The 25119-nt window shown below is 34.8% G+C and overlaps 2 protein-coding genes across 2 annotated transcripts in view; one reads left to right on the top strand and one right to left on the bottom strand.

Annotated features, from left to right (window-relative positions):
- The window catches only part of LOC142338137 (uncharacterized), a 244331-nt gene that overhangs the window by 196784 nt on the left and 22428 nt on the right, over positions 1–25119 (bottom strand). Inside the window, exons 12-15 of the mRNA XM_075387771.1 lie at positions 23087–23223; positions 21752–21876; positions 20558–20686; positions 5519–5647 (exon numbers count right to left, since the gene is read on the bottom strand). Of these exons, the coding sequence (XP_075243886.1) occupies positions 5519–5647; positions 20558–20686; positions 21752–21876; positions 23087–23223 (520 nt within the window). The remainder of the gene's footprint in view (positions 1–5518; positions 5648–20557; positions 20687–21751; positions 21877–23086; positions 23224–25119) is intronic.
- Positions 12406–14776, top strand: LOC142337835 (uncharacterized). Its single transcript, XM_075387375.1, has one exon. It carries the CDS (start codon positions 13107–13109, stop codon positions 14667–14669), a length of 1563 nt encoding a protein of 520 aa, XP_075243490.1. The 5' UTR covers positions 12406–13106; the 3' UTR covers positions 14670–14776.

Here is a 25119-nt window from a genome sequence, read left to right as displayed (position 1 = left end):
CAAACCCTTTCTGGTTTTTTCTGTTTGATCATTTTTTTGAACGCTTCAACAGCATCTTTTGCATATAAAGCTTTCATTGGTTGCACCCGTAGGTATCGCGATAAAACATCAACAGCCACCAGTAAATATTTGACTCCATTGTTGTGTTGGGCAATTTTATCCATATACGCCACATCGACAGACCAGATTTCGTTTATTCTGTATGCAACAGCTTTTAGTCTCGGAAAAGTTTTTCTGAATTGTTTGTATTTTGTGTATGGGGCTTTCGACTGAAGGTATTGAACCACTTTGGATCTTGGTAAACCACTGGTTTTCTTCAAGTTAGCAATGCTATCAAAAGCTGCACTACCTTTTGTGTATAATTTGTTCAATTGTTTAACGTGAGAGGAAGTAATTTGTCCACGAGCTAGACGGTTGGATTTCGTCTTTTGCATCTTCAAAGCTTCCTTCATCGTCGCCAGAAGCTTTTGATTCTTCTGTTCTCGAGACTCCTGATTCTTCGTTTTCTGGTTCATCCTCAAACAACTCTAACTTTTCGTTTAGTGATAAGGCAAGAAATTTTTTTGCGTATGTATTACAAGTTAATTGTGAACTGATATCTAGAAAGGTCAGGACTTTGTAATGTTCAAGTGAAAGCTTAGATGTTGTTTGTTGTAGATCGTAAAGAAAATCTGCGACAAGAATTCCCGTGCTTGACTTATTAACCATTAGTCTTGATGTCTGATCCAACGATAGAGATTCTGACTCTTCTATTTTTTCCAATATTATGCTCGCTTTTTCAAACTTTTTTCTATCAAGGTGTTTAATATCTCTCAAAACTCGCTCCCCGATTTCAGTTGAAATTTTTGTATCAATTTTGTCATCTCTAGTCTCATTCAACTCATCTTTGATATTCTCCAAAATATTATCGGTCTGCTGTTGCGTGTCTTGTTGCGTGGTAGAAGGTGCTGGTGGAGACTTGCTTCTTTGCAACAGTGATATTTGTTTTGCTTTCCCTCGGACATTTTTATTGTTGAGAAGTTGGGCAATTTGAGGTTGTTCATTCGCATACATTTGACGAGGAATTAGCACAAACTCTTCAGTGTGCATTTTGCTCCAGAAAAGCAATACAAGGTAACGCAATCAGTTTAATTAGACGAACTCCAGAATCTGATCGAAAAATTTTGATTCTCTCACTTTTTTCAACTCGCATGTCTGCAAGTTTACGTAGTGGTTTCTCGAATTTTTTTAATTCAACTTTATTGATTGGTACAACTCCAAGGAGCACGTTCATCACACAGTCACTCAAGAACCAAATGAAATCGCCCTGATGTAATATTTCTATTTGAGCTGTGTTCTCATTCCTCTTATTTGCCCATTGCTTGAGCATAAGCGAATGTTTCTTTTTCATTTGTAATTGTTGTAATGACTGCTTCAGGGGACGAAATGTAAAAAATAGAAGGATCCGGTCCAATTAGTTGCGATGAAAAACGTAAACCCTGACTGGTTTTTGGGTCGAGATCAATCATCAAATGTCCAAAGGGCTCCGCAGTTGCTAGTTTGTATGCTTCTTTTATCAGTTGGAGACAATTCAACTGTTTTCCAAGATATTCAATTTGTTGAATGTCACGAAGCGACTTGAATAATATTATGTGTGTTGTATTCAGATCAATGGTTCAGGACCATTTGCTTTTATGGAACAAATTAAAATTATGCTTGACGTATACAACATGTAATTTGCGATGGCGTCCTGAGGTAGCTATTTTTACAAATTCTTTATTGTTGAAGATTTCTTCACATGAATCGTCATAGATAAGCAGACAATGTGATAGATTTTTTGTTATATCAAAGCCTGAGTATTTTAGAAACTCAATCCCTGGTATAACTCGTTGCATATCTTTGAAAAGTGGTTGGAACTCTTTGTAAAAATAATAAATTTTTTCAAAGCATGGATAAAAGGTCGAACCTTTTAGCATTCGAAATAAGAGTTCTGTTTTACCACAACCACTTGGTCCTACAATTGACATGAATATCCTGTCATGTGTAAGAATAACTTTGTTCATAGTTTGGGATTAGGTAAAATGTAACCAACTAAACTCGATAAGAGAGCAATCCAAATTGATTTCTCTTCACAGCTTTCTGATAATAGAAAGAGCATAGAGAAGCAAAGAATGATCGTTAAGACAATGATACTAACTTGAACAAAAAATATTACTTCGGACCTTGTCACTGTTGAATTTGAACAACAACGCCATGGTGGCCTCTCTTTGTTGTTCACATCAAAGACTAAATTACTGATACCTGCGTCAGCCTCGTCTCTTTGACTCATTGGAGAAAAATTATTAATTGAAAAGTGAATTGAAACAAGGATGATATAAAATGTTAAATTTTTGAACTATTTACTGGGCAACTGTTTCATGTACCAGAACTCAAACAAATTGAAACCTTTAATATGACTTTTTATCTCTAGTTTATAACAAACGGTTGATGAGTCATTTTCCTCGAACGATGGTTGATTGATGACTTTTTCAACTTCGGGGTGCTCCAAGACATATAACCGCAACTCATTCGGCATCTCATTAAGTGATATCTCACGTTCTGGTGGTGTTTTTTTCAATCTAAATTGAGGAACTTTTTTGTCCGCCCATTGCTTCCAACGTGGGATTCGCTGCTCTTTGGGGTACTGCATAGGCTTCTGATTTGTTTTGTTCATAGCCATAATTGAACTGATTCCGATGTTCTCGAGCTCTCTGTTTATTTTTTACGTACAGTTGGAAGTGATAGAAATTATCTATCACGGGCAGGAAAGCCCTAAAGCTGTCCAGCTCGTCGGGAGAAAGAGTAATGGTTGCAAAATAACGTTTTGCTGCTGTACTATAAAGCGAGTTGTAACGCGATTGTTGTGCTGTGTTTGGCTTATTGTTGAGATAGTTCGCTCGGTTCTGTTGATCACTTGAAAAATTATTCTGTATTGGTGGAGAGGGATCGTGAACTCTGTTGAATATTACAATCGGCTGATCGTCAAGTGGAGTCAAGCAAGTGAATATCTTCAAGTTGTCTGACAGATAAGTTGTTAAAGTTGCCGTGTATTCTCTGTGCATCACTTTGTGTCCACTGTGAAAATATTCTTGCTTTACGTTCCGCGCAGTGATTTGATAATTGATCGTTTGTTGAACGAAAGTTTGAATGATGATAACAAGAGGGAACTTGTTCTTCTGATATTATCTCTGAGATTCGGGGACAATTTAGATCCTCCAGATTATAAACAGTTTTTTGTAAAAGCTTACTGAGGAGCTCACACTTTTCAATGCCTTTAGCAAAAAATTTTTTTCGTGTGAATCGGAAACTGAAACCCAGACAGATTGTTTTCAAATCACAGTAAGGTATATCACCTTCGTCCCAATCAAGACCGTGTAGGTTATTGGTCAGCCAAATAACAGTTTGTCTATCGTGTGCGGGTAAATCAGCGAATTTAAGCGGCGGTTTAAAAAATATTGTATCGTTGTAACTGGAACACAAACTGAGTTCTTTTATAATGAATCCAAGTGACTTGAGTTTGAAACCTTCGAGATCGAGGACAATAATATTTGTGGTTTTGCTGCCAAAACTTTTCTAGCATTCCAATTCACGAAACAATTGTGAATGAAAAATTTTCACTGATAGAATGAATAATATTCCTGTCAGGTGTCCAAAAAGACAATTGTTTACTGGTGAGTAACGGAAAGCGTAAACATATCCAGGGCCTTTGCTTCGGCAATCTTTTATAAATCCAGCGGCGTCATGCAATGCAGCATGAAGTCGTAGCACTTTGCTCCGTTTCAATAAGGGATCTAGTCCTGAATTATCAATTCCAATGAAACCACCATAGGGTCTAAATTTAAGTGCTATTTCTCCGTCAACTTCTGGATCTAACAAAGAACAAGCAGCTACGAAATATAATTGTCGATAAGATATGTGTGTATAATTTATGTTACCTCTCAGTGATAAAACTTTCTCATGAATGAGCTTGATGTCTTTTGTTCCTATTGTGTTCATTATTTACTGTTTACTGAACGTGAGCGTTTAGAGTTTTTGTTTATAAATCTTTCAATTCTGATTGGTTGTCGACTTGAATAATAAATCAAGCACTCCGATTGGTCAATTTATTTTGGAAAGTTTTGTGACCCTGAACATGTTTGGGCATGATCTGATGACTCTCCAATTAATATATCATTAATGATTTTATACATCTACTAACAGGTTAGTTGTTTTACTGTTGTTTTCACCAATTTTTGTATGCATTTATGGACATAGGTGATTATGACCATAATTGTGTACATACTTAGTTAAAAACTTGTGTATGTATAAAAAAATGTGACCCTGGATCCAGGGTCACATATGTATGTATATATGTATGTATGTATGTATGTATGTATTTATGTATGTATGAAAGTGTGTCTGTGTGTGTGTGTGTGTGTGTGTGTGTGTGTGTGTGTGTGTGTGTGTGTGTGTGTATGTATACATACATCCATACACACATATATAGATACTCACATACACATACAAGCATACATTTACATACATAAATACATTCATACATGCATACAACAATACACACAAACATATATACATACATGAATACATACACATATATACATATACACGTTACATATATACATGTATATACATATATACATTTACATAATACATACATACATGCATACATACATACATACATACATACATATACATATACATATACATATATACATATACACAATACATATATACATGCATATACATATACATAATACATACATATACATACACATATATACATATACACAATACATATATACATGCATATACATATACATAATACATACATATACATACACATATATACATATACACAATACATATATACATGCATATACATATACATAATACATACATATACATACACATATATACATATACACAATACATATATACATGCATATACATATACATAATACATACATATACATACTCATATATACATATACACAATACATATATACATGCATATACATATACATAATACATACATATACATACACATATATACATATACACAATACATATATACATGCATAGACATATATATATATATATGTATGTAAATATGCAAAGTAGGGGGGACATTTTATTCAGATTTTCAAAATTTTCAAGTGTCCCACCCCGGTGTTGTTGGGCCGAGAAAATCAGGCTTCCAAAAGTGTCCGTCACCCCCCCCCCCCCCCCCCCCCCCCCGGTGAGGTTCTAGTCATTTTTTTATACTACTAAGAAATTTGAGGGCTGTTAAGATCAGCTGAGTCCTTTTATTTGTGGAAAGTTTTCCGTCTTCTAACTATGGAATTGAATACATGACGTAAACTCCTTCAACAATATTTTTCAAGAGCACAATCTGAAATACTTCAATGCTGAAAAAAATTGTGTATGATAACTCCGTGATAGGACTCCGATTTTCACAGCCAGAATTGACAGCTATTTTTCATAAACTTCTAAAGTCACTTACATATTTCGTGCTGATAGAGAACTCTGGATCGAACTGGAACAGTCTGCGCATGATCTCAATTTCTTCATCTGACTCATGTGACAGGTCAGGGGTTAAATCACACGCATAGTGTACACACGTCTCACCCTCCTAAACAGACAAATAACACAATAAGGGCTAAAGTTCTGACATTTTTCTATATGAATTTTAAAATCGCATTACTAGCTGAAATTTTTCTCGAACCATGACTATACCAAAGCACCACACATGCCACTTATAACAAAAAAATACATTGATATGGTGTTACTTTTATGTTTATACGCTTTTATCTTTGTTTTGTGGTTTTAAAACTGCATATTTAAGTCCGCTCAAGCATTTACAAAAATTGAGCCTCGAAAAATTTCAGCTAAACACATTTTAATTGTATCCTATGTTTCAAAAAAAATTAGTTTAACGTTTGTGTCCAATATTTCCATATATGTGTCGAAACGACGGTTGAGCCTATTTTTCCGCCCCTACCCAATGGATGATTTAGTGTAGCCTATCAAAACTTAAGCTAGAAAGCGTGATTAACAATGAAAATCATCCTACGTATTTTGTACCAGCCTTGCGTCTTAATGACACTATTAGGACAGAAGTTGAGACATTTTTCAAGATAAATTTTGAATTCGCATTACCAACTGATTTTTTTCTTGAGCCATGACTATACCATAATTTCCAACGAATAATGCCCATGAAAAAACTTGTTAGCTCATTAGCATAATGCTCATGAGAATTCTCAACATTAGCAGGAAGTCTGAAGCTCAAGTGTGTGTAATTTTAGTGAACCCCCACCCCACTAAAATTATTGAGTCTTTTCATTTTGGAGAGGCCTTAAGTTGGGTAGGTCACTCATAATTTTGTCCATTGCGAGCAAATTTGTTAAATTCCCTGAAAGACGACCGTCTTATATATTAATCCAACGGTTCTTAATTACCCTTAACTCCATTAACTTCAAATCGATTCAATCTTCGAAATTTACGACATTTTCTCAAGCTAGTAATGTCCAAATCTTCGTATTATTCCTGATGCCAGTGAGAAGAAAGGATTGAGAACTTTATCAATTCTGTCTTTTAAGTTTTGCATAGGTCTCATAATAATCTCTAGCAATTATATGATCCTTAAAACAATCTTTCTCTGTCCTAATCTTGTTAAACTTCTGGTCAAGATTTTAAGCTAATTGGGGTTAATGGTTTCTATAAATACACAAACACAGAATTGGTAAAAAAAAAGCTGACGCTTTTTTTTCAAATCAAATATAAAACGGAAATTTAAGTTCAATCAATGGTCTAAGATCAGTTTCTTCATGTAGATTATCAATTAATTGTTAAATCCGCACTCGATGAGTTTTTTTGCAGTACCCAATTTGAGGCCCAGACCCAAATTGAGCTATGATCAGACTTTACAGACAAAAATGACCTTTGATAAGACTTTCCAGACAAAATGACTTCTGATCAGACCGTACCCAGACTATGGTCCAGACTATAGTGAGCTTTTGATCAGAATCAAATTCAGACCATTGTCCAGACTATACAAAGACTATAATCAGACCTTTTAGAGCGAACTGACATCTGATCAGAGAATAAACCTAAAAACGCACGAGACATCAATTATCGTTATAATATATGCATTTCATAAAAACCGGTGTCTCCAGCACAAAATTCGATGAAGACAATTCAAAATCGATTGTGTTTATGTGAAATAAAAGATTTGCAGAAGTTTTCAAATTGAAAACTTTCCATGTCATTGCTTAAGTTTGCCGGCACCATACATGAAGTTTGACAGTTATTTATGAGAAACTTCTGAATCTACAGTTGCAACTCCTTTTTAAACCGACCATTTGTTATTGGTTGGACTCTTTTGTTCTTATCGGAGGGAAGGGACTGCAAATGAATCTCTGGTCAGAACAGATTTTTTTTCTGGCTCGTGGCAGAGCCATAATCACCAACTCATTGGAAAAAATTGCAGGAAAATATTTGCTCAGACTCCAGTGTGCTCGACATGCCTTCTGTTAAGCCTCAAGTGCGCTCGGTACGGCCTCTGATCAGACTCATGTGCATTCAAGTCCGCTTCTGATCACACCTTCCAGACCAAAGTGACCTCTGATCAGACCTAAATCGACCATTGCTCAGACTATTTTAGGTTCAAACTGCTGTCCTGACCCAGTAATTTCGGTCTGGGTACACACGGGTGTGCGTTTGAGTGGGTCTGGTAATAGCTCAATTTGGATCTGGACCTCAACCTGGGTAATCATCAATCGATACTTTGTTGAAAATTTATCTGGAACAAACAGACAAGTAGATTAAAGAGTGATTAATTTTGTTAAATCATTCACATCTCTTTAACATATTGATATGCTGCTGGATGAATTTTATTATGAAAGATCTATCAACTTCATTAGATGATTTTCTACCCTCTTTGTGAACTATCACTTTAAGCTATAGAAGAATGTAATTTGCAAAAAACTTAAATATACGTAATCATTTTACGGTTCTAATCATCCGTGAAATAGGGGTTTGGAATTTTATACAAGCCCATTTAAAGCCAATATTTGGCAATCGAGATCTTTTGTAGAGAGATACAAAAAATCCGATTAAGAAGGAATCAAAAAGTGAATCAATCAGTTACGAGGCACTTTTTTGTTATTTCCCGACAAAAATTTGACATGCAAAGTATTCAATTTTTCGCTTTTCGCGTTTCAGACAGTGCCAATTCCTAAGTTTTATTTATCTGGAGGTTTTGTATTTCCTGTTCAAGACGTAAATGCTTTTGCAAATTTTAAGCGCCTGTATTTTCAGAGGAGTTCTAATATTAACTTATAGGACAATTTTCCAGCGCTTAAGTTTTACCTCAATAAAAGTTAATTTAAAAAATTGTATCAAAAACGGCACTCACTTTATTCAATCAGAAAATAATTTTTTTGCTTAAACCAACCTAATAATGAGTAACTCTTGAGGCAAAATTCATGTCAAAATTTCACTTTCACTTTGAATTCTTAAACCTGGTTTAGTCTAGAGAACGCTTTTGGTAGCTAAACCATTATATCTTAGTTTGTTTGATTCCCTTTGTTCACTAAGAAAACATGCAGTTGCTTTACTTGCTGAAAAATTCTCAAACTATCAGCTGTCTTGAATGCTAATATTGCTGAGAAAACAAACCAATCAAAAAATCAAGCCAAATTAGCTCTTCGAAATCAAAAACAGTCGATTTATAAATGCTATCCTAGAAACGCTAAATTTGTTTTTTAATGTTGAAAACGGTTTTCAGTGAAATCTGAAGTAGGCAAATGGGAAAGGTTGTGACACACTCTGGTCATAACTTTTACAGTAGAAGAACAATTGTAGAGAAACATGTTTTCTAATAATCCCATCCTCTCTATCGAACTTTTTTATAGTCCTCTATAGATTTATTTACCTTTGTTTTTCATAAACTTATTCACTGATGGGCTCTAGGAGGTTGATTTAGAGCGTCTTTTTGCATTTTTTGGCTAGAAGGGCAAATACCGTTGACCAAAGCACCTCACATGCCACCTATAAGAAAAATACATTGATATGGTGTTACTTTATCTTTGATTATGGTGTTATCTTTATACGTTTTTATCTTTGATTTGCGGTTTTAAAACTGCATATTTAAGTTCACTCAAGCAGCAAGTTATCCACTAAAGCAGTTACAAAATTTGAGCCTCAAACAATTTCAACTACACACATTTTAATTGTATCCTATGTTTCATATAGAAATAAGTTTAACGTTTGTGTCCAATTCCTCCATGTATGTGTCGAAACGAAGGGTAAGCTTATTTTTCAGCCCCTATCCAGATGCAGCTTATCGTAGTGTAGATTTTTTAAAATTAAACTAGAAAGCGTGGTTAACAATGCCCTGCGTCTTGTTCCTCAAAAAACCAGGCTCAAAACTATTCCAATTTGTGAATTTCTCACCCTTGAGATGTGCATTTTATGAATATTCTGTTTTCCATAGCAATTTCAAATAGCTGCAAATCAAATAGCTGTTTTTAATTTCACGGATTTATCAAATAGGTTGCATTAGAAAAGTTGAGCAGGGCTATTAATGGCTTTCATATGGTTTTTATACGGCTCGAAGATTAGTTACAGTTTTCGAAACAACAACGTAGGTGGTAAGCATCTAAGCAAACAGAGCTTTTTGCTCTTGTGTGGCTTTTCAAGGCATGTTTTTAACAAAAGTTTCCTTTCTAACTAAAACAGTTGTCTGTAAAAATATTAAATGATCGTTTCCGCTCGTTAGGAGCTTTTTTTTTACGATAAATTTGATGCAATTCTAAGCTTTATTAAGATTTGGTGCAAGCTTTATCTTTTTTATTTTGAGCTTTTCGGTCTTTTTTAATGGATTTTTGTTTTCTTTTCAAATTTTCCATTGTCTATGGGGTCTTCTTTATTGCAGATAATGTTCTCAATTGCTTTTCGATGAGGTTTTGATCAAGAGTGTGGCAATTTCTTCGAAAATTGTTGTTATAGTCCGGCAAATCTAGACCTTTTTAGTCTATTTTAAGGAAACTTTACAACTTTTCTTGTTGATTTTTGTTTATTTGGACACTTTGTAAAAAGTAATTTATTTGGAAACTGAAAACAAACAACCAATAATCAAAAGAACTCTTGAGACTTAAATTAATGGCACAATTTATTGATTTTAAAAGCAAGTTTTTATTTTATTTACAATCGTTTTTCAGTGTGCTTCAATGGGCGGTAATAACTCAATACTGGTAAAGCAGAAACAGTTTCCAAACCTTGGCAAAAATTGCTGGAAAACCATGCAATTTTAAATAATAAGCATAAAACCCAATAATAAAAAAACCTTGCATTTACTTTTTTGTCTCACTAATTTCCTTTGCATTAATATTTTGCTTCTAATAATTTTGTTTATCATATTGCTAGTCATTGGTGCAAACTAAATGACATCCCTCTTTCTTGATTTGGCTTTTTTCATTTTAGTTTCCTTCCTAGTTAGTGTAATGGAACAGTTCACGAAGAAAGAATTTTGCAGGGGGAGTAGTTGCTTGTGTCAGAAGCGCATTTTTACTTCTAGCTGATTGCGGAGTCTTACGATAATGTTTTTTTTTATTTCCCCGTCAAGTTTTGTCGAAAAAAATCACCAATAGTCAAAAATAAGACGAAACACTGCATGCAGGAGGTTTTCTTCAATCGAATTTTTCCTCATCAGTATTAAAGCGCAGTAATAGTTCTGTACCACGAGACCTAACTCTGTCATAATGCTTTTTCCTTCATCTCAAGTTAGTTTTTGAATACTTTCTTTCGTGGGGTTAAGTTCAATTGACGATATCTTAATATAATTCAAACCTATTTGAGGCATCTTTAATGTTAATAATTCTATATCACTTTCAGACACTGCCAGCCTTTTCATCGAAAAATTTTTGAGGTATCAATCTGTTCAATTTTAGGTTGAGAACACAGGTTTTTGAAGATATCGCGGCTACATTCCGGCAATTTGTCAGATATGTATTTAAACTGATTTTCATCACAATTATATTGTAAGGTTCTCCCACCCCTAATAAGAGCAGATTAAAGAGCTTTTCATTACGAGATTTAAATGTACGAAACTGAAGTACACAGTTTTACCAGAAAAATTTTGCAGAGAAAAAACCTTTTTTTTGTTCCTAAAAATTAAATTTATCAATTTTTCAATCAGAATTTTCATATCCTACACAACATTCTTTTTCTGCAAATATTAACAGTTATGGAAACGAGGACGCGTTCAGTGGACATAAATTGCGATCTATAAATCTTAGGATTCAAAAATTTTTTTTTTAAATACGAAGTTCTATGACTACAACTTTTCCATACATACGGTATCTCTGAAAAATAATTATTTTCAAATTTTTTTCTATTTAATTTTTTGAAACACACTAATCATGATTTCTTTAAAAGTTTGTTAATTTACAACTTTCATGCAATGAGAGTTCTATGATTACAGCTTTTCATAGAAACCATAATATGAAGTTATAATTTTAAAACTTTTTGAATTATGGGGTCAACCCGGGATATCTTTGATGACAATACAAATCACTTTGAAGACAAAATTTCTGTGATGAAAAAAACGTTTCTTTTCATTTTTCGAAAATAATAAGGTTCACTCTACCTGTTTGTTCTGTAATTTTTAGTTCTGAAAACTCAATCAACGAACTTACTCCATTTTTCAGAAATTCGAGATGTGTTTTCAGAAATTCGAGATGAGCCACTTAATCTCTTTTTCTCGATCTTGAAAAATAAACTGAAGTGCGAAAATGAGCACAAAATGTATAAATCTTTAACCAGATTAAACGAAATTTTTATGTGAGTCATTTTCACATAATGGAATTTCTGAACTCTTCCGCAACAATTGATGAAACTCTGTTGTCGAACTAATTTCAATAAATCAATATTTTAAACTACGCAAACTTGGGAAATTATAGGCGGTGATTGCCAATAAAGTTCACCAAAACTTCACCACTTTTTTTACTTTTGCATTGAAATTGATCATTCATTAACAATTTATAAACTCAAATATAACTGCCAGTGAAAAAGCATTTAAGCGCCTATTGAGAAAACCGTAAGATTTCATCAATTTTTTATGTCCACAAAAGTGCCAATCAGCCACAGATTTTGGTACAGAAGGCAATTTTTTCACTGCAAAAAAATCAACTTTTCAAGCAAAAAAATATCGGCAGTTAAATAAATTCTTAAGCTAAGATCAGAAAAAAAGCGATTTATAATTGATAGCATTTAATAGCAGCGCAATCAAAATGTTAGGGATGTATTTTATAAAAAACGCTTTTGAAATTGTGAACATTTTTCCGTCACCTGCACATAACATTAAGGAGATTAGTCATATTTATTATACTGCTTTAAAAATCATCCTTGTTTCCTATTTTTCACCCCCGGGAATTAAAACACATTTAATGTGGGATATTTTTCATTTTAAGGCGAAGACGAAAAGACAAAAACAACAAACGTGTTTATATTATACGCGATTGTAATGATATCAAGCCGTATTATAAAGCATTGAATTAGAACATTTAACAGTAGCAGCTTTTTGTGTGGCTGTATTTTTTCTTAACCGAAACGTGATTACTTGAAAAATCAAACACATTCAATATTGTTTTCATTTTTATTAATATTCATTACTCAATAGTAAAATAGTTTATCACATAAGCTTTACAGACTTGAAGTTTGAAAAATCTGAAACAAGTTATTGGCAGTGTAATTTTTGTTACATTTGGAGGAGTTTTATAGCTTTATTTGTTATAACTTTTTGACCATAACTGAGTAATCGTTTTTGTTTTACGTACAATCGTGCTGACTATCGTAGCTGATTATCAATAATAGTTATGGTTACTTCAAATTTTCAATATGATAATTTGATGAAAACTTGAATAGATTACGTTTAAAAATATAGCATTTAGAAGTATCAACCAATATTTTTAGCTTAAAAAATACAACTTTACTTTTCTTTCACTGATATTTTCGTCATTTCTGCCACTTTTATTTGCATTATAGTCCTAGGCACTTTTTAGTACACTAAATAATTTTTTAAGCCAAAAATGGGTTCTAAATCGTGTGATACCTACGAAAAAGCCCACAAAGATATCGAATTGACCGAAGACTGGATACGCGAACGACTAAATTTAGACCGGGAACGACTCGACAATGTTAAAGCCCTTTCGCTACCCGGAACTTACCACGAAAAAGTAGTCACAATTGGAAAATCTTTGCTTCGATTTACCAGGCTTAAAGAATTGGATCTTTCTAGAAATTCTATTTCAAAATTGCACGGTCTAGAACACTTGACAATATTAGAAAGCTTAAACCTATATTATAACCAAATTGAAAGCTTAGATGAGCTTAAATTTTTGCGGCACAACACAAATATTAAACGGATAGATTTAAGATTAAACCCAGTTTCAAAACAGGTAGCTGATTATCGACAGTTATTAATTAGTTTTCTTCCAAATTTAGAATACCTGGATGACCGACCAATCAAAGACGCGGAAAGGTTGGAAGCTAGTCAGCGTTTCTCAAACCTGATTCGTCGAAACGACGACCAATCAGATTCGACTAAACGGGTCCCAGACAATCGAAAAAGCCGAGTGTCGGAATACAAACCTTCAGAAATTCAGAAATTATTGATCGATGAAATTAAAAGCGATGAAAGTGATAGCTCCGATTATCACCACAAAACTTTCCAAAAATCTCGAAATAATCATCAATCGGGCCAATCACGATCGAAGTCTAAAACTCGGTATGACTATCAAGCTAGAGATTACGTAACTCAGTCACCGAGTTGCGCAAGCGAGTCACATTTGAAAGGATGTTATGTAACATTCACGCCGAGTCCTACTTATTCTAGTTCTTCGGGTCGAAGTAACGATTCGGAACATTTCGTTTATCAAAGCCGAAAGCCGACAAAGTTTGCAAACGAGGAAAAGTCGAATAATGGGAAAGTTTCAAAAGAATTCAAGGACGCCGAAAGTCAGTTCTCAGCCCAACTCATAAATTTAGTTGAACAATTTTGGGAAGGCCCAAAAAGTTTGGAGGATAGCCCGACTTTTATGGCCATGTTGAAATCAACATTCCGCGATTACACGCGAAAGTTTATAACCGAAAACAAAAGGGTTATAAGTCAACAGCAGCAACAAATTGATGGTTTGGGTCTGGAAAATGCCCAATTAAGCGAACGGTTGAGAGAGATAAAAGCCTCACAAGAAAGCGAATTGGTGACCTTGAGGGCTAAAGTTAACCAGCTTGAAGACCAATTAAGGTATGAACAATCCCAGAGGTCAACCGTCGAAAAAATGAAAAGAAAAACAGACGAAGAATTGATAGATATGAAACACCAGTTTTCAGAATACCAACTTCAGGCTAAATGTCAGAACTTGACACAGAGGTCAAAGGTCAACTCCGAAGTTAACCAGCTGAGATCTGAGTTAGGGAGGTATCGAAAACTGGAAGAAACGGTGGCGGCTTTGAAAGATAACCAAAGTAAACTTACGCGAACGAACGAGCATTTGAGTCAGGAATTAAGTATGATGAGAAGTCAACAAATGATATCAAGTTTGAAAGATTCGAATATGAGTAATTTCTCACCAACTTTGTTACATACTTGACATATATGACTTCATATTTGTCCTTTAAAAGTGTAAGAGTTTGTACATAATGAATATTTGAAAATTATTTTCATAAATTGCTTTGATATTAAAAAGCATTTCATAAATTTTTTGAGACTGTTTCAACTCGACAAATGAAATACACATCAAATACTTTGGCCTTCCTTAGAAGCCATGTCTCACGCCATAAATAGATATGTTTTCAAACAGCCATTGTTTAGAACTACAATTTATGATTTAAGTTATATTTTACAAAAGAGATTATATATCCTAATATTAGAAACGCAAGATTTGAGTTCAATTATAATAAAATTAGCAAAAATTCAAGTCCGTGCACATATTGTGAACAAATAAAATTTCACGCCGACAGAAATACAAAATCTTGTTGTTTGAAAGTAAAATGCTTCAGTACTGCAAGAAAAAAAAACAGTTGTCAAGTAAAAAAGCTGAATGTTTTCGTTTTACTTTGTAACCCGGTTCGAGGTATCACCGCCATTCAACGCAAAATTATGTATGATAAGCGGTGAATGCGGAAAGTTTTCTAAGATAAGCGGCGAATGCGTTGAAATTACTTAAATCAGGTGGTGAATGCGCTGAAAAAAACTTTATCGCCTGGTAGCGGTGAGATCAGCAGTGAAGGCGGTGAAATCAATGGGGAGTAAGGGAGGAATTGTTAGATTTAATCCCCCTTAAGTTATCCCTTAATCTTGCATTTTTTTGACACATTTTTCTGAGCGGAGATTTTATGTAATTTCATCACTAGAGTAAGCAGCGCAATCTTACAAAAAATCTCAGCGCATGTTTTACAGAAAGTAGAGTTAATTTGACTTATATTCAAAACAAAAAAGTAGAAGTTACTGAGAGGTGCCGCAGTGGAAGAAGACGTGGATGACATGCAGGAGGTGAGAGGTTCAAACGCGTCTAAGGGCGGGGAAAAGTGGTAACTTTTTGTAAGTTCACCGTTCACTAGCGGTGAAATTACATAATTTCACTGCATTTCACTGCAAAATTTTGTCCATAATTTGCGGCAAAAAAAAACAACTTTTTACCGCTTATCTTACATATTTTTCCAATTTTTTTCTCGACCCTGGACTTCCGTTTTAAAAAGAAGTGATAAAGATAAAATCGAAAAGAAAGTTAATCTACCGAGTATTCACACCGCTATTGACTTTCTGATTCCTTGAGATGATGCTGGCGATAATTGAAATCCATAATTTTTTTGCACGACAAAGTAAACTCTAATTTTATAAGCCGCTAAAAAATTTTGTTGAAATTACTTTTCAGAAGCAGGAGAACGGTCATTTTAAGAAAGCGGTTATAGCAGAAACTGCGTTGTTTTGGTTGCTCTGGATCAGGTATCTGGACAAAAGTAAATAAAAACGGATAATGTCGCCATAACTATTTAAACATAAATCGTTAGCAATTCTTAAACTCTAAAATTTGTCGAGCTCCTAGGAGTGCCAAATCAGTTTATTCAAAAATTTTAAGTTGAAATTACTTCCAAAAATGACACAAAACTCTTTAGCGTAATTTTTGTTGCACTTCATTCGAAAAACTGTATCAACGATATCATATTTAGTCGCAAAATTTGCGGAAATTTGACCTGCAAACCAAACTAGCTCCACAGATTTCTCACGCCTTGGTTTTTGAGGGATTTTGTTTGAGCCGTTCGATCTCAACAGTAATTAAGGACGATTTTGCACAGTATTTCACCGGAAGAATTGAATGTATGTTATTTCAAAGATGTTTACAATTTCACAGTGGTCTTTGTTCTTTTGTTCGACAGAGCACTTGCAATCTTGGCACCTTTTTACAATTTTAACACTTATCGTAACCCTAATATGTAACTGTACCCTAATAGTGACTGGCCTAAGGACTCATGAACTAGAGAACTAAAATTATGCGGTTCAACTCAATAAAACCATTGTTTACATGATGCCGTGAAAGCATTTAGCTAACTTTACCCAAACTGAGGTCTCAACGTATATAAGAATTAATTGAGTAAAATAGTATAGCTTTTTGTGAAAAAAATGGAAAAAAAATGTTTATATGACAACAAAAGTTCATTCTTGCTCGATTCGGTAGCTGAAAAAAATTTAGAGTATTCGCTCAAAAATTTACAGATAAATATTTCAGCTCGATAGCTTAGTGTAAACAAATTACATTCTAAAATGTTTTTAAAATTAATATACCATTTTGAAATTTGAGGTTACCATTCAGGTTCAGATGACTATTTATTGAATACCTTACAAAGGGATAAAGACATTGCATTTGAATTCGAATTGTGTAAATTAATTTTTCTGATGAACTTTTCTTTGAATTTTTCGGTAAAACACCTCTTTTTGTGTATTGTGAATGGAAATTGAGATAGTCGAATAAAAAATAAGCTTAACCTATCATTTCTTTCTAGCGAAAAACTTTTGTATTCAAAATTGTTAGCCCATTCTAGCGTACACATAGCCGCTCAAAATTTTGGAGAGAAATCAATTATGTTTGAAGGTAAGTATTGTCGCAAAACTTAATCAAGCTTCAAGGAGAACACTTTTTTTGAGCAAGAAAAGAGATTTTGTTTAAATTGAGGAATTATTAGTTGCAATAGAAAAACAACTACGTCGATTTTTTATACATCTCAAGAAGTAAGAAGCCATGCCTTTAAGACAGGAAGCAAATTTTCTGATTTTAAGTCAAACCATGATTAACAATTAATATTTAAGCTGATGGTATCCAGTCAAATTCCCGCTCCCCCAACCCCCATAACCTAACCCTCCCCCCACCTAACCTAATGACGCCAGGGTTACTAATTCGTAGTAGTTATACAAGGATCACATAAGATGTCAAACAAATCAAACTCTACTTCTTAGTACGATCCTTGTATAATTGCCAGGAAATCATCAATGATTCTGTATGATTAGCGGGACATCATATATGATCCTTGTGCAACAACCAGGATATCATAAAAAGTTGAGACAATTATGACACTTTTGTGAATAGTGAGGAAACCATTTATGACCGATGTATGATTTGAGGGGAAACTTTTACGATCAAGGTATGATTACCAGGAAATCATATATGCATTTGTATTACAACACGAAAACGATATATGATCCTTGTACGATATCTGGGAGATCATTCAGGGAAAATGCACCAATTAAACGACTAGCTCCGTAAGTTGAATTCGTGAGGAGAGCCAGTTTTGCTTCACTCAAAAGAGTCCTGAAAAATACAAATGCATACAAACCTGAAGATATTATAACTAAGTTCTGCTGAAAGCAATATTTACTAAAACGAAGAGTAAAAAATATCATAACACACGCATTTCCGCTCGAAATGTTGCATTTTCAAGGACGAAATTTCCCTTAAGACCGGTTTCTTAAAAAAACCGGTATTTTGGAAAATATAAAAGTTTTTAGAGGATTTTTTTGAGACGAAAGGGAAACTTATCTCTTACTGTACCCAACAATACCAAATCTCTACCCTTCTTTTTGCAAAAGAAGACGTCTACTGGTGCTAATGAACTGGTCTTGACTGCCAAAACGACTAGCTCCGTCATATATGATCCTTGTGCAACAACCAGGTTATCATAAAAAGTTAAGACAATTATGACACTTTTGTGAATAGTGAGGAAACCATTTATGACCGATGTATGATTTGAGGGGAAATTTTTACGATCAAGGTATGATTACCAGGAAATCATATATGCATTTGTATTACAACACGAAAACGATATATGATCCTTGTACGATATCTGGGAGATCATTCAGGGAAAATGCACCAATTAAACGACTAGCTCCGTAAGTTGAATTCGTGAGAAGAGCCAGTTTTGCTTCACTCAAAAGAGTCCTGAAAAATACAAATGCATACAAACCCGAAGATATTATAACTAAGTTCTGCTGAAAGCAATATTTACTAAAACGAAGAGTAAAAAATATCATAACACACGCATTTCCGCTCGAAATGTTGCATTTTCAAGGACGAAATTTCCCTTAAGACCGGTTTCTTAAAAAAACTCAAATTTTTTTAAAATTTGCACATCCGGACGGAATATTTATATACTTTGCAACTGCTACAGTTAGTACAGTCCAGCAAAGTATAAAAATAACAGAAACAACACAAAAATATCTGACGTTTTATGTATTTTGGAAAATATAAAAGTTTTTAGAGGATTTTTTTGAGACGAAAGGGAAATTTATCTCTTACTGTACCCAACAATACCAAATCTCTACCGTTCTTTTTGCAAAAGAAGACGTCTACTGGTGCTAATGAACTGGTCTTGACTGCCAAAAACCTGAAAAATATCAATTTTCGTGGAAATTTACAAACAAAGAGAAGCTATATTTTTGAAGAAAACGTGGATCTAATTCTTCTGAGGAGGAAACCAAAAAAACAACAAAACCATATTTAGATCCATAACGGCCGTTTTTATATACATTTTCAACGTAAAACAAATCTATAGGCAGTCAAAACTCAATATAATTTTTTTTCAGGTGGTCGTATAAAAGTAAAGTTGAGGTCGAAATTTTGCTACAGACCAATTTTTATCAAAAAACTTCACTTTTTGCAATATCCACATTGCGACCAAATGTTTATACTTTTTTCAGTTGGTACAGTTGGTAAAACCGAAATATAAAATCTATTTCCGTCAGTTTTTAATAGAGTTAGTGTCGGCTCCTCATTGGTATACGTATATCTGCAAACTGGAATTTCACATTTTTTTCTCTTTTAATTTTAAAAAATGTTCATTAGGTGCAATTATCTGCAGAACTTGTTTGAGGTCCCATCTCGCTACAGCCTATTGTTCTTATTATAAACTTCATTCAACCATATGTTGAAAAAAGTATGCAATTTACATTGTAGAGCTCAAGAAAAGCATTTAATAGAAAATTGTCAAGCCGCAACATGTTGATCGACTTTACCCAATTTTCTTTAGCTTAAGGTATTTTCATGAAAAACTAAGTTTTTGGTCCAAGAAAACTTTGCAAAAAAATAAATTTTGATTTTTTACACTATTTAGTGTTGATAATTTGGTGTGATAACGTGTTCTGTTGTTCTTTTCTAACAATTAATCACTAAGATTGCCTATGTTGAGCTTTATATCGGGATTTGTCACCTGTAAATGAAACAAGAGATGTTAGGTTGCTCAAATAAAAACCAGTGCTTTATGCACAACAAAACTTTGTTTCTACTTTTTAACGTTATGTTGGAGCCAGAAAAATTCTTTGCAGAGATAAATTTGTGTTTTTCTTTGTGTATGGAAAGCAATCGGTTTACTTTTTACATCTAAAAGTTTTCCTGATCTGTCGCAATGTTTCAAGGAGAAATTTTGGAGCATGATGTAAGTTCCATATATCATTGTTAAATTCGTGTCCTGAGACTCAACAGAATAACGGATAGGATTGCAAGATAAACCCTATTTTTTTTAAATTTGAAACTCCGTTTGATTTAGCAACAGATTACTATAATTAGATAAATGGAACAAAATTGTATATCTCATTTTAATATTTAAAGAAAGCTTGTCCTTGCCATTCAGCTGTTGCTGTCGGTATATAAGGGTATTATTTATGGCTCTTCATTGGTATACGTCTTTCTGCAAACGGGAATTTCACATATTTTCTCTTTTATATAAAAAATTGGTCATTCAGTGCAATTATCTGCTGAAATTGCCTGGGGTCCGTTCAAGCTACAATCCCTTGTCCACATAAAAATTTCATTAAATCAGGTCTTTCAGTTGGATTGGTGGTCTACTCAGGTGATTTTTTGATAAAAGGGTCGGTATAATCTTGTGGTGAAAATTGCATGATTATAGGGTAATCACCCATCACATATGAACGAAGATAGTTAAATTTTTGAAGATATTTGAAGATAATTATCCAACCACAAAACGAACTTACCAGGTTCTGTGAGTTGAGCATTGACACAGCTTCGTTTCTGGTTCTGTCTTTGACGAGGAAACTCAAAAGTTCGTCCACTATCGCCAATCGGCAGTATCGTATTGCTATATGCAGTGCATTTTCGCCATTCTAAACACCCACGTAACAGAAGAAACTTGGATAGCTAAATGAATTCTGAAGGGATAATGCGATCGCCCAAAACGTTATTTAGACAATAAATTCTCGTTTTCAGGAAACTTTCTATAGAAACAATAAGTTTATGTATATTTCGGCATAATCAGGGTCGTTCACTCGTTCTTCTGTCATTATTTTAAATTTATTTAAATTCCTAGGATGAGGTCCTCAGCCAGAAACAGGTATGAGCCAGACTGGTGTGGTCCAGGAATTGGGGCTCCGATCGAAGAGACTTAAGGTTTGGTATGAGCCCGACCGAACAGACGTTGACAACACTGTGCCAGACCGAACAGGCTCAAGTCAAACCCTGGGCCAGCTCAAACATACCCTGACCCTGGTCCAGACCAAACAAACTTAGATTTAGACCAGATTGAACAGACTTCTGTTACCCTGGGCCAGACCAAACATACTTTAGAAACCATGGGCCAGACTGAATAGACTTTGGCAACTGAAAAGACTTTGGTTACCGGGCCACACTGAGCAGACTTTGGTTGTCCTGGGCCAGACTGAACAGACTCTGGTTACACTGAACCAGACTGAGCAGATTTTGGTTATACCCTGGCTAATACCAAAAAGACTTTGGAAACCCTGGGTCAGAGAAAACAGACTCGAAGTTGACACTGGATTAGGCCGACATAAATTTGTAGAATTAAAATAAAACGGCTATAAATTATGTATTTCAATTTTTGGGCACTCTAACCTTATGTGGCTAGTTGCTAAAGATCCGCAGGAGCTTACAAAAACGGTCTGGGCTTTGATCAGTCCGCATCATTTGTTTGGACGCCGGTAACAGCAAACACTTCAAAAGTTTAAAAACTGAAACTTTTTACTATCCATATCAAAAATAGTTATGGGTCAGTCCAAAACAGACCGAAAAAAGACACGAGCCAGACAGAACAGAGCCAATTCAGGTCCAAATTGCCCAGACGAAGCAGCACGACCAAGTGTCCGCTACTCAAGTCCGTATCTGTCTTCGGTCGAAGACTTCACCCTGGGTGGTGTTATCCATGTTATATTTACCTTTGACAGATACGTTGGATCTGCGCCATCTTGTAGTAGGAAAGATACAATTTTGAAATGACCATGTCTAGCTGCAATATGCAAAGCTGTTTCTCCATTCTCTTGTGTCGCATTCACATTCGCACCTGCAAACGATCAGACAGACATTTCAAAAATGTACAAAATTTGGATCTATTCAAACCCCTCCTTCCCCGTGTTCTTTTACCCCCAAAAATAGTTGTTATTTAGCCCGTTACTATGTAAAATATAGCACGTGCGCTTAAAGGGCGCAGAAGTTATATGTTAACAAAGATGTGGGGGTGGGGGGACTGATCTCAAAATTAAACCAAATCCAAATTGTATGAACATAACCGGATAATGCCGGGCGAATTGCTCTCAAACGACCGGCGAGCGGTTGGCTTCGTCAGTAGCTAGGCACGGTTTAGTGAGGCTAGCATTAGCTTAATTGAAGGGGCGTAAGTGGGCGCAGCGGGGGGGGGGGTGCACCGGGGGGCTGATGGGGTGGCAACGGGGGGGGGGGGGTGTTTGTCAATCTCTAAGAACCGCCCTTCGCACCATAAGTATAAGTCTCCAAAACATATTTGAATCGCAAACTTGAAGACTAGTGAGCTGAAAGGCTCTAAGGGCATTTAATGGCCGGTGGGCGCTACCAGTTTATCACGTTTTTGAGGACGAACAGTCAAAAGCGTCAGACGAAAAATCGGTCAAGCGAAAAATCGCGTTTAAAAAAGACCGACAGGACTAATATAATTGCTACAAACTTTGTTTGAGAGCTATTAATAATCCAATTGTTTAGAACGCCTCTATTTCATTTGATAAGAAAAGCGCTAATAAGTTTGAAACACAACCTGTGTTATAGTCCATAAGTTAATTTATGGGCTAATTTTGGTTTAGTTAAAAACGAACTCAAGCATTGAAGCCGATCGGGATCAGTCTCACTCAGAATATATCAGAGTCTGAACTGGATTATATTGGAGTCTGAACCAGAGGTTATCAGAGACAAATGTGACATGATCAGACTCTGAATCAGTAATGATAATTTTTCGGAAACATTTTGATTTCACACTGATTTACTCTGAATTTCAGGTACGGCTATAGCAGTTAATTTTTTTCAAATCTATAAACGTAAAAATAATCAAAAGTCGCCCCATTTTACCTCAATAAGTGACGAAAATCAAATTTGATACATTTTTATGAAAAAATGGACAATTATTGAAGCCATAGAGACTCAACTCATACAATAAGCCTTTTTTCTGTTAATAAATCTTTTAAAACATTCTCTGATTCATTAATAAACATAAATTTTCTTGATGCTTCAATTTATTACTTATTGACCTGATTTGAGAAGCATCTCCGAGACAGCATCTCCATTTTTGATTCTGGCCGCAATATGCAAAGGTGTCTCTCCCGCCTTGCCTCCCTTCAGCTTAGTGTCTGCTCCATAGCCCAGGAGAGCCTGAACTACTCCAGGTCTGAAAAAGTTAATAAAAGCTGTGAAAAAAACGTTAGAATTACAAAAAATCTGAATTTGCTCGTTCAAACTCAGAGGTCGAGATAAAATTATACTGTGTTACTAGTCTGCTTTGTGATTAATTTTAAAAATCTTTCTTAAGCGCTTGAAAGTTTTCACACTTTTCGGGCAATGATCTACTTACTCTAGATTTTTTGTATTTGAGTTCTGTATCACTTGCTAAGGGCTTTGAAGATGCACCAAATTGTCCTATTTTATCGTCATCACAGGTTTTTTAGAAGTTCATCAATCTGGCAAGGTGATTTTTGGCACATTTCAAAAGAAACTCATCACAAAAATTAATAGCTCAAGCTATATGGTTAAAAAGGGAACATTACATCTTAAACCCCCGAATCAAGTTCCAAGTCTTGATCAGTACTTCAACAGTTAAATGCACATCTTGGATTGACAAATCAGCAATTATCACGTCTTCTTTCAGGTCATAAGAATTATGAAGACCTGCCAAGTCCTACAAAGAGTTTTGAGAAGACACTTTATTAAAATTCAAAATTAGCTAAATCTTCAGATCTGTCACAATAAATTTGCTAATCTCACTGAGTTATTTTTTAGTTGAGCACCTTTCAACTTGAAATGTCCCAAATATTCACTCAGAAACCACTTTTTTTCAATGGTCTCAAAGGAGTAGTCATGACTGGTATGCTTATGCGATGAAAAAAGTTTTGGATCTATTCTGTTTCGCCCCCTCCCACCCCAGTGTTTTTTATGACCCCCAGTTACAAATTATATGTTGTTATATAGCAAGTTACTATGTAAGAAAATAGAACGTGCGCCTGGGCATCATAAAAATTTATGCTCACTAAGTTGGGGGGGGGGGCGAAACAGAATTTGGCTGTGAGCCCCCAGAATTTGCGAAACAGAATTTGCCCCCCCCCAGCTTAGTGAGCATAAATTTTTATGATGCCCAGGCGCACGTGCTAATTTCTAACATAGTAACGTGCTATATAAGAATATATAATTTGTAACTGGGGGGTCATAAAAAACACTGGGGTGGGGAGAACTTGATCAAGACTTGGAACCAAAGTTTTTATCACAAAGTATTCTATCACGTGAACATTGTGGAAGTGCCCACATTTTCTTGTGCTTCTTTGATTGACTTTGGCGGGTTTTGAATGCAAGCCATTTTACATCGCGGGGCTTTTCTTTCGTTCCAAAACGAACGAAAAAAACAGCAACAAGTGTGCTCAAGATTTGACACAAGAGTTGTCAAAACTTGACCAAGACTTGGCTCAAGACTTTCTGAGACTTAAGACTTGATTCAAGGCGTGCAAACTCTAACAAGTGTTATGATCAGAGCTCTGTTACAGTACTGATCCAAGATATGCTTTTTCAGTGAATTCGGTGACAGGTGAAAAACCTTGCCTATAATATTTAAACGGTTGTAATTTATTGACAATATACTTTAATCAGTTTCTGAGTTCTCGGATAATAGGTTTGATTTGTAGTTATCAAAGAAACTAAGCTGAAATTACAACAAAAAAGCCACTGAGAGTGAAACAAATAGTATGAAAACGAGGAATTCACCACTTTAATTTTTGCCCAATTGTGAAATTTTGAGCTCGTGATAGTAAAATTCATTACCAGAACTCAATATTAATTTGAAACATGCCTTGTGTTCACAAAAATACCATCCGGTTATCTGGCTTAACGACTGTCTGTTTTCCAGTTCTATTTGAAATGTTTTGGAGAAACGAATTCAAATGTTGTTAAAATTCTTTCAAGCTATTTTTTGAAAGTTTATTGAATGATGCAAATTTAAAAAATATAGTGTTAGATGTGGAATGAGAAATGCAAATTACAGTTTTGTTTCCTTTTTCGGCTGATTTCAATATTGGTTACC

This window comes from Convolutriloba macropyga, chromosome 4 (genome assembly GCF_964194025.1).
Source record: "Convolutriloba macropyga chromosome 4, txConMacr16.3, whole genome shotgun sequence".
Lineage (NCBI taxonomy): Eukaryota > Metazoa > Xenacoelomorpha > Acoela > Convolutidae > Convolutriloba > Convolutriloba macropyga.
This window is presented reverse-complemented; position numbering and strand designations above follow the sequence as displayed.

Coding starts and splice junctions, on each gene's coding strand:
- LOC142337835 (XM_075387375.1), top strand. CDS start 13,107: ATGGGTTCTAAATCGTGTGATACCTACGAAAAAGCCCACAAAGATATC.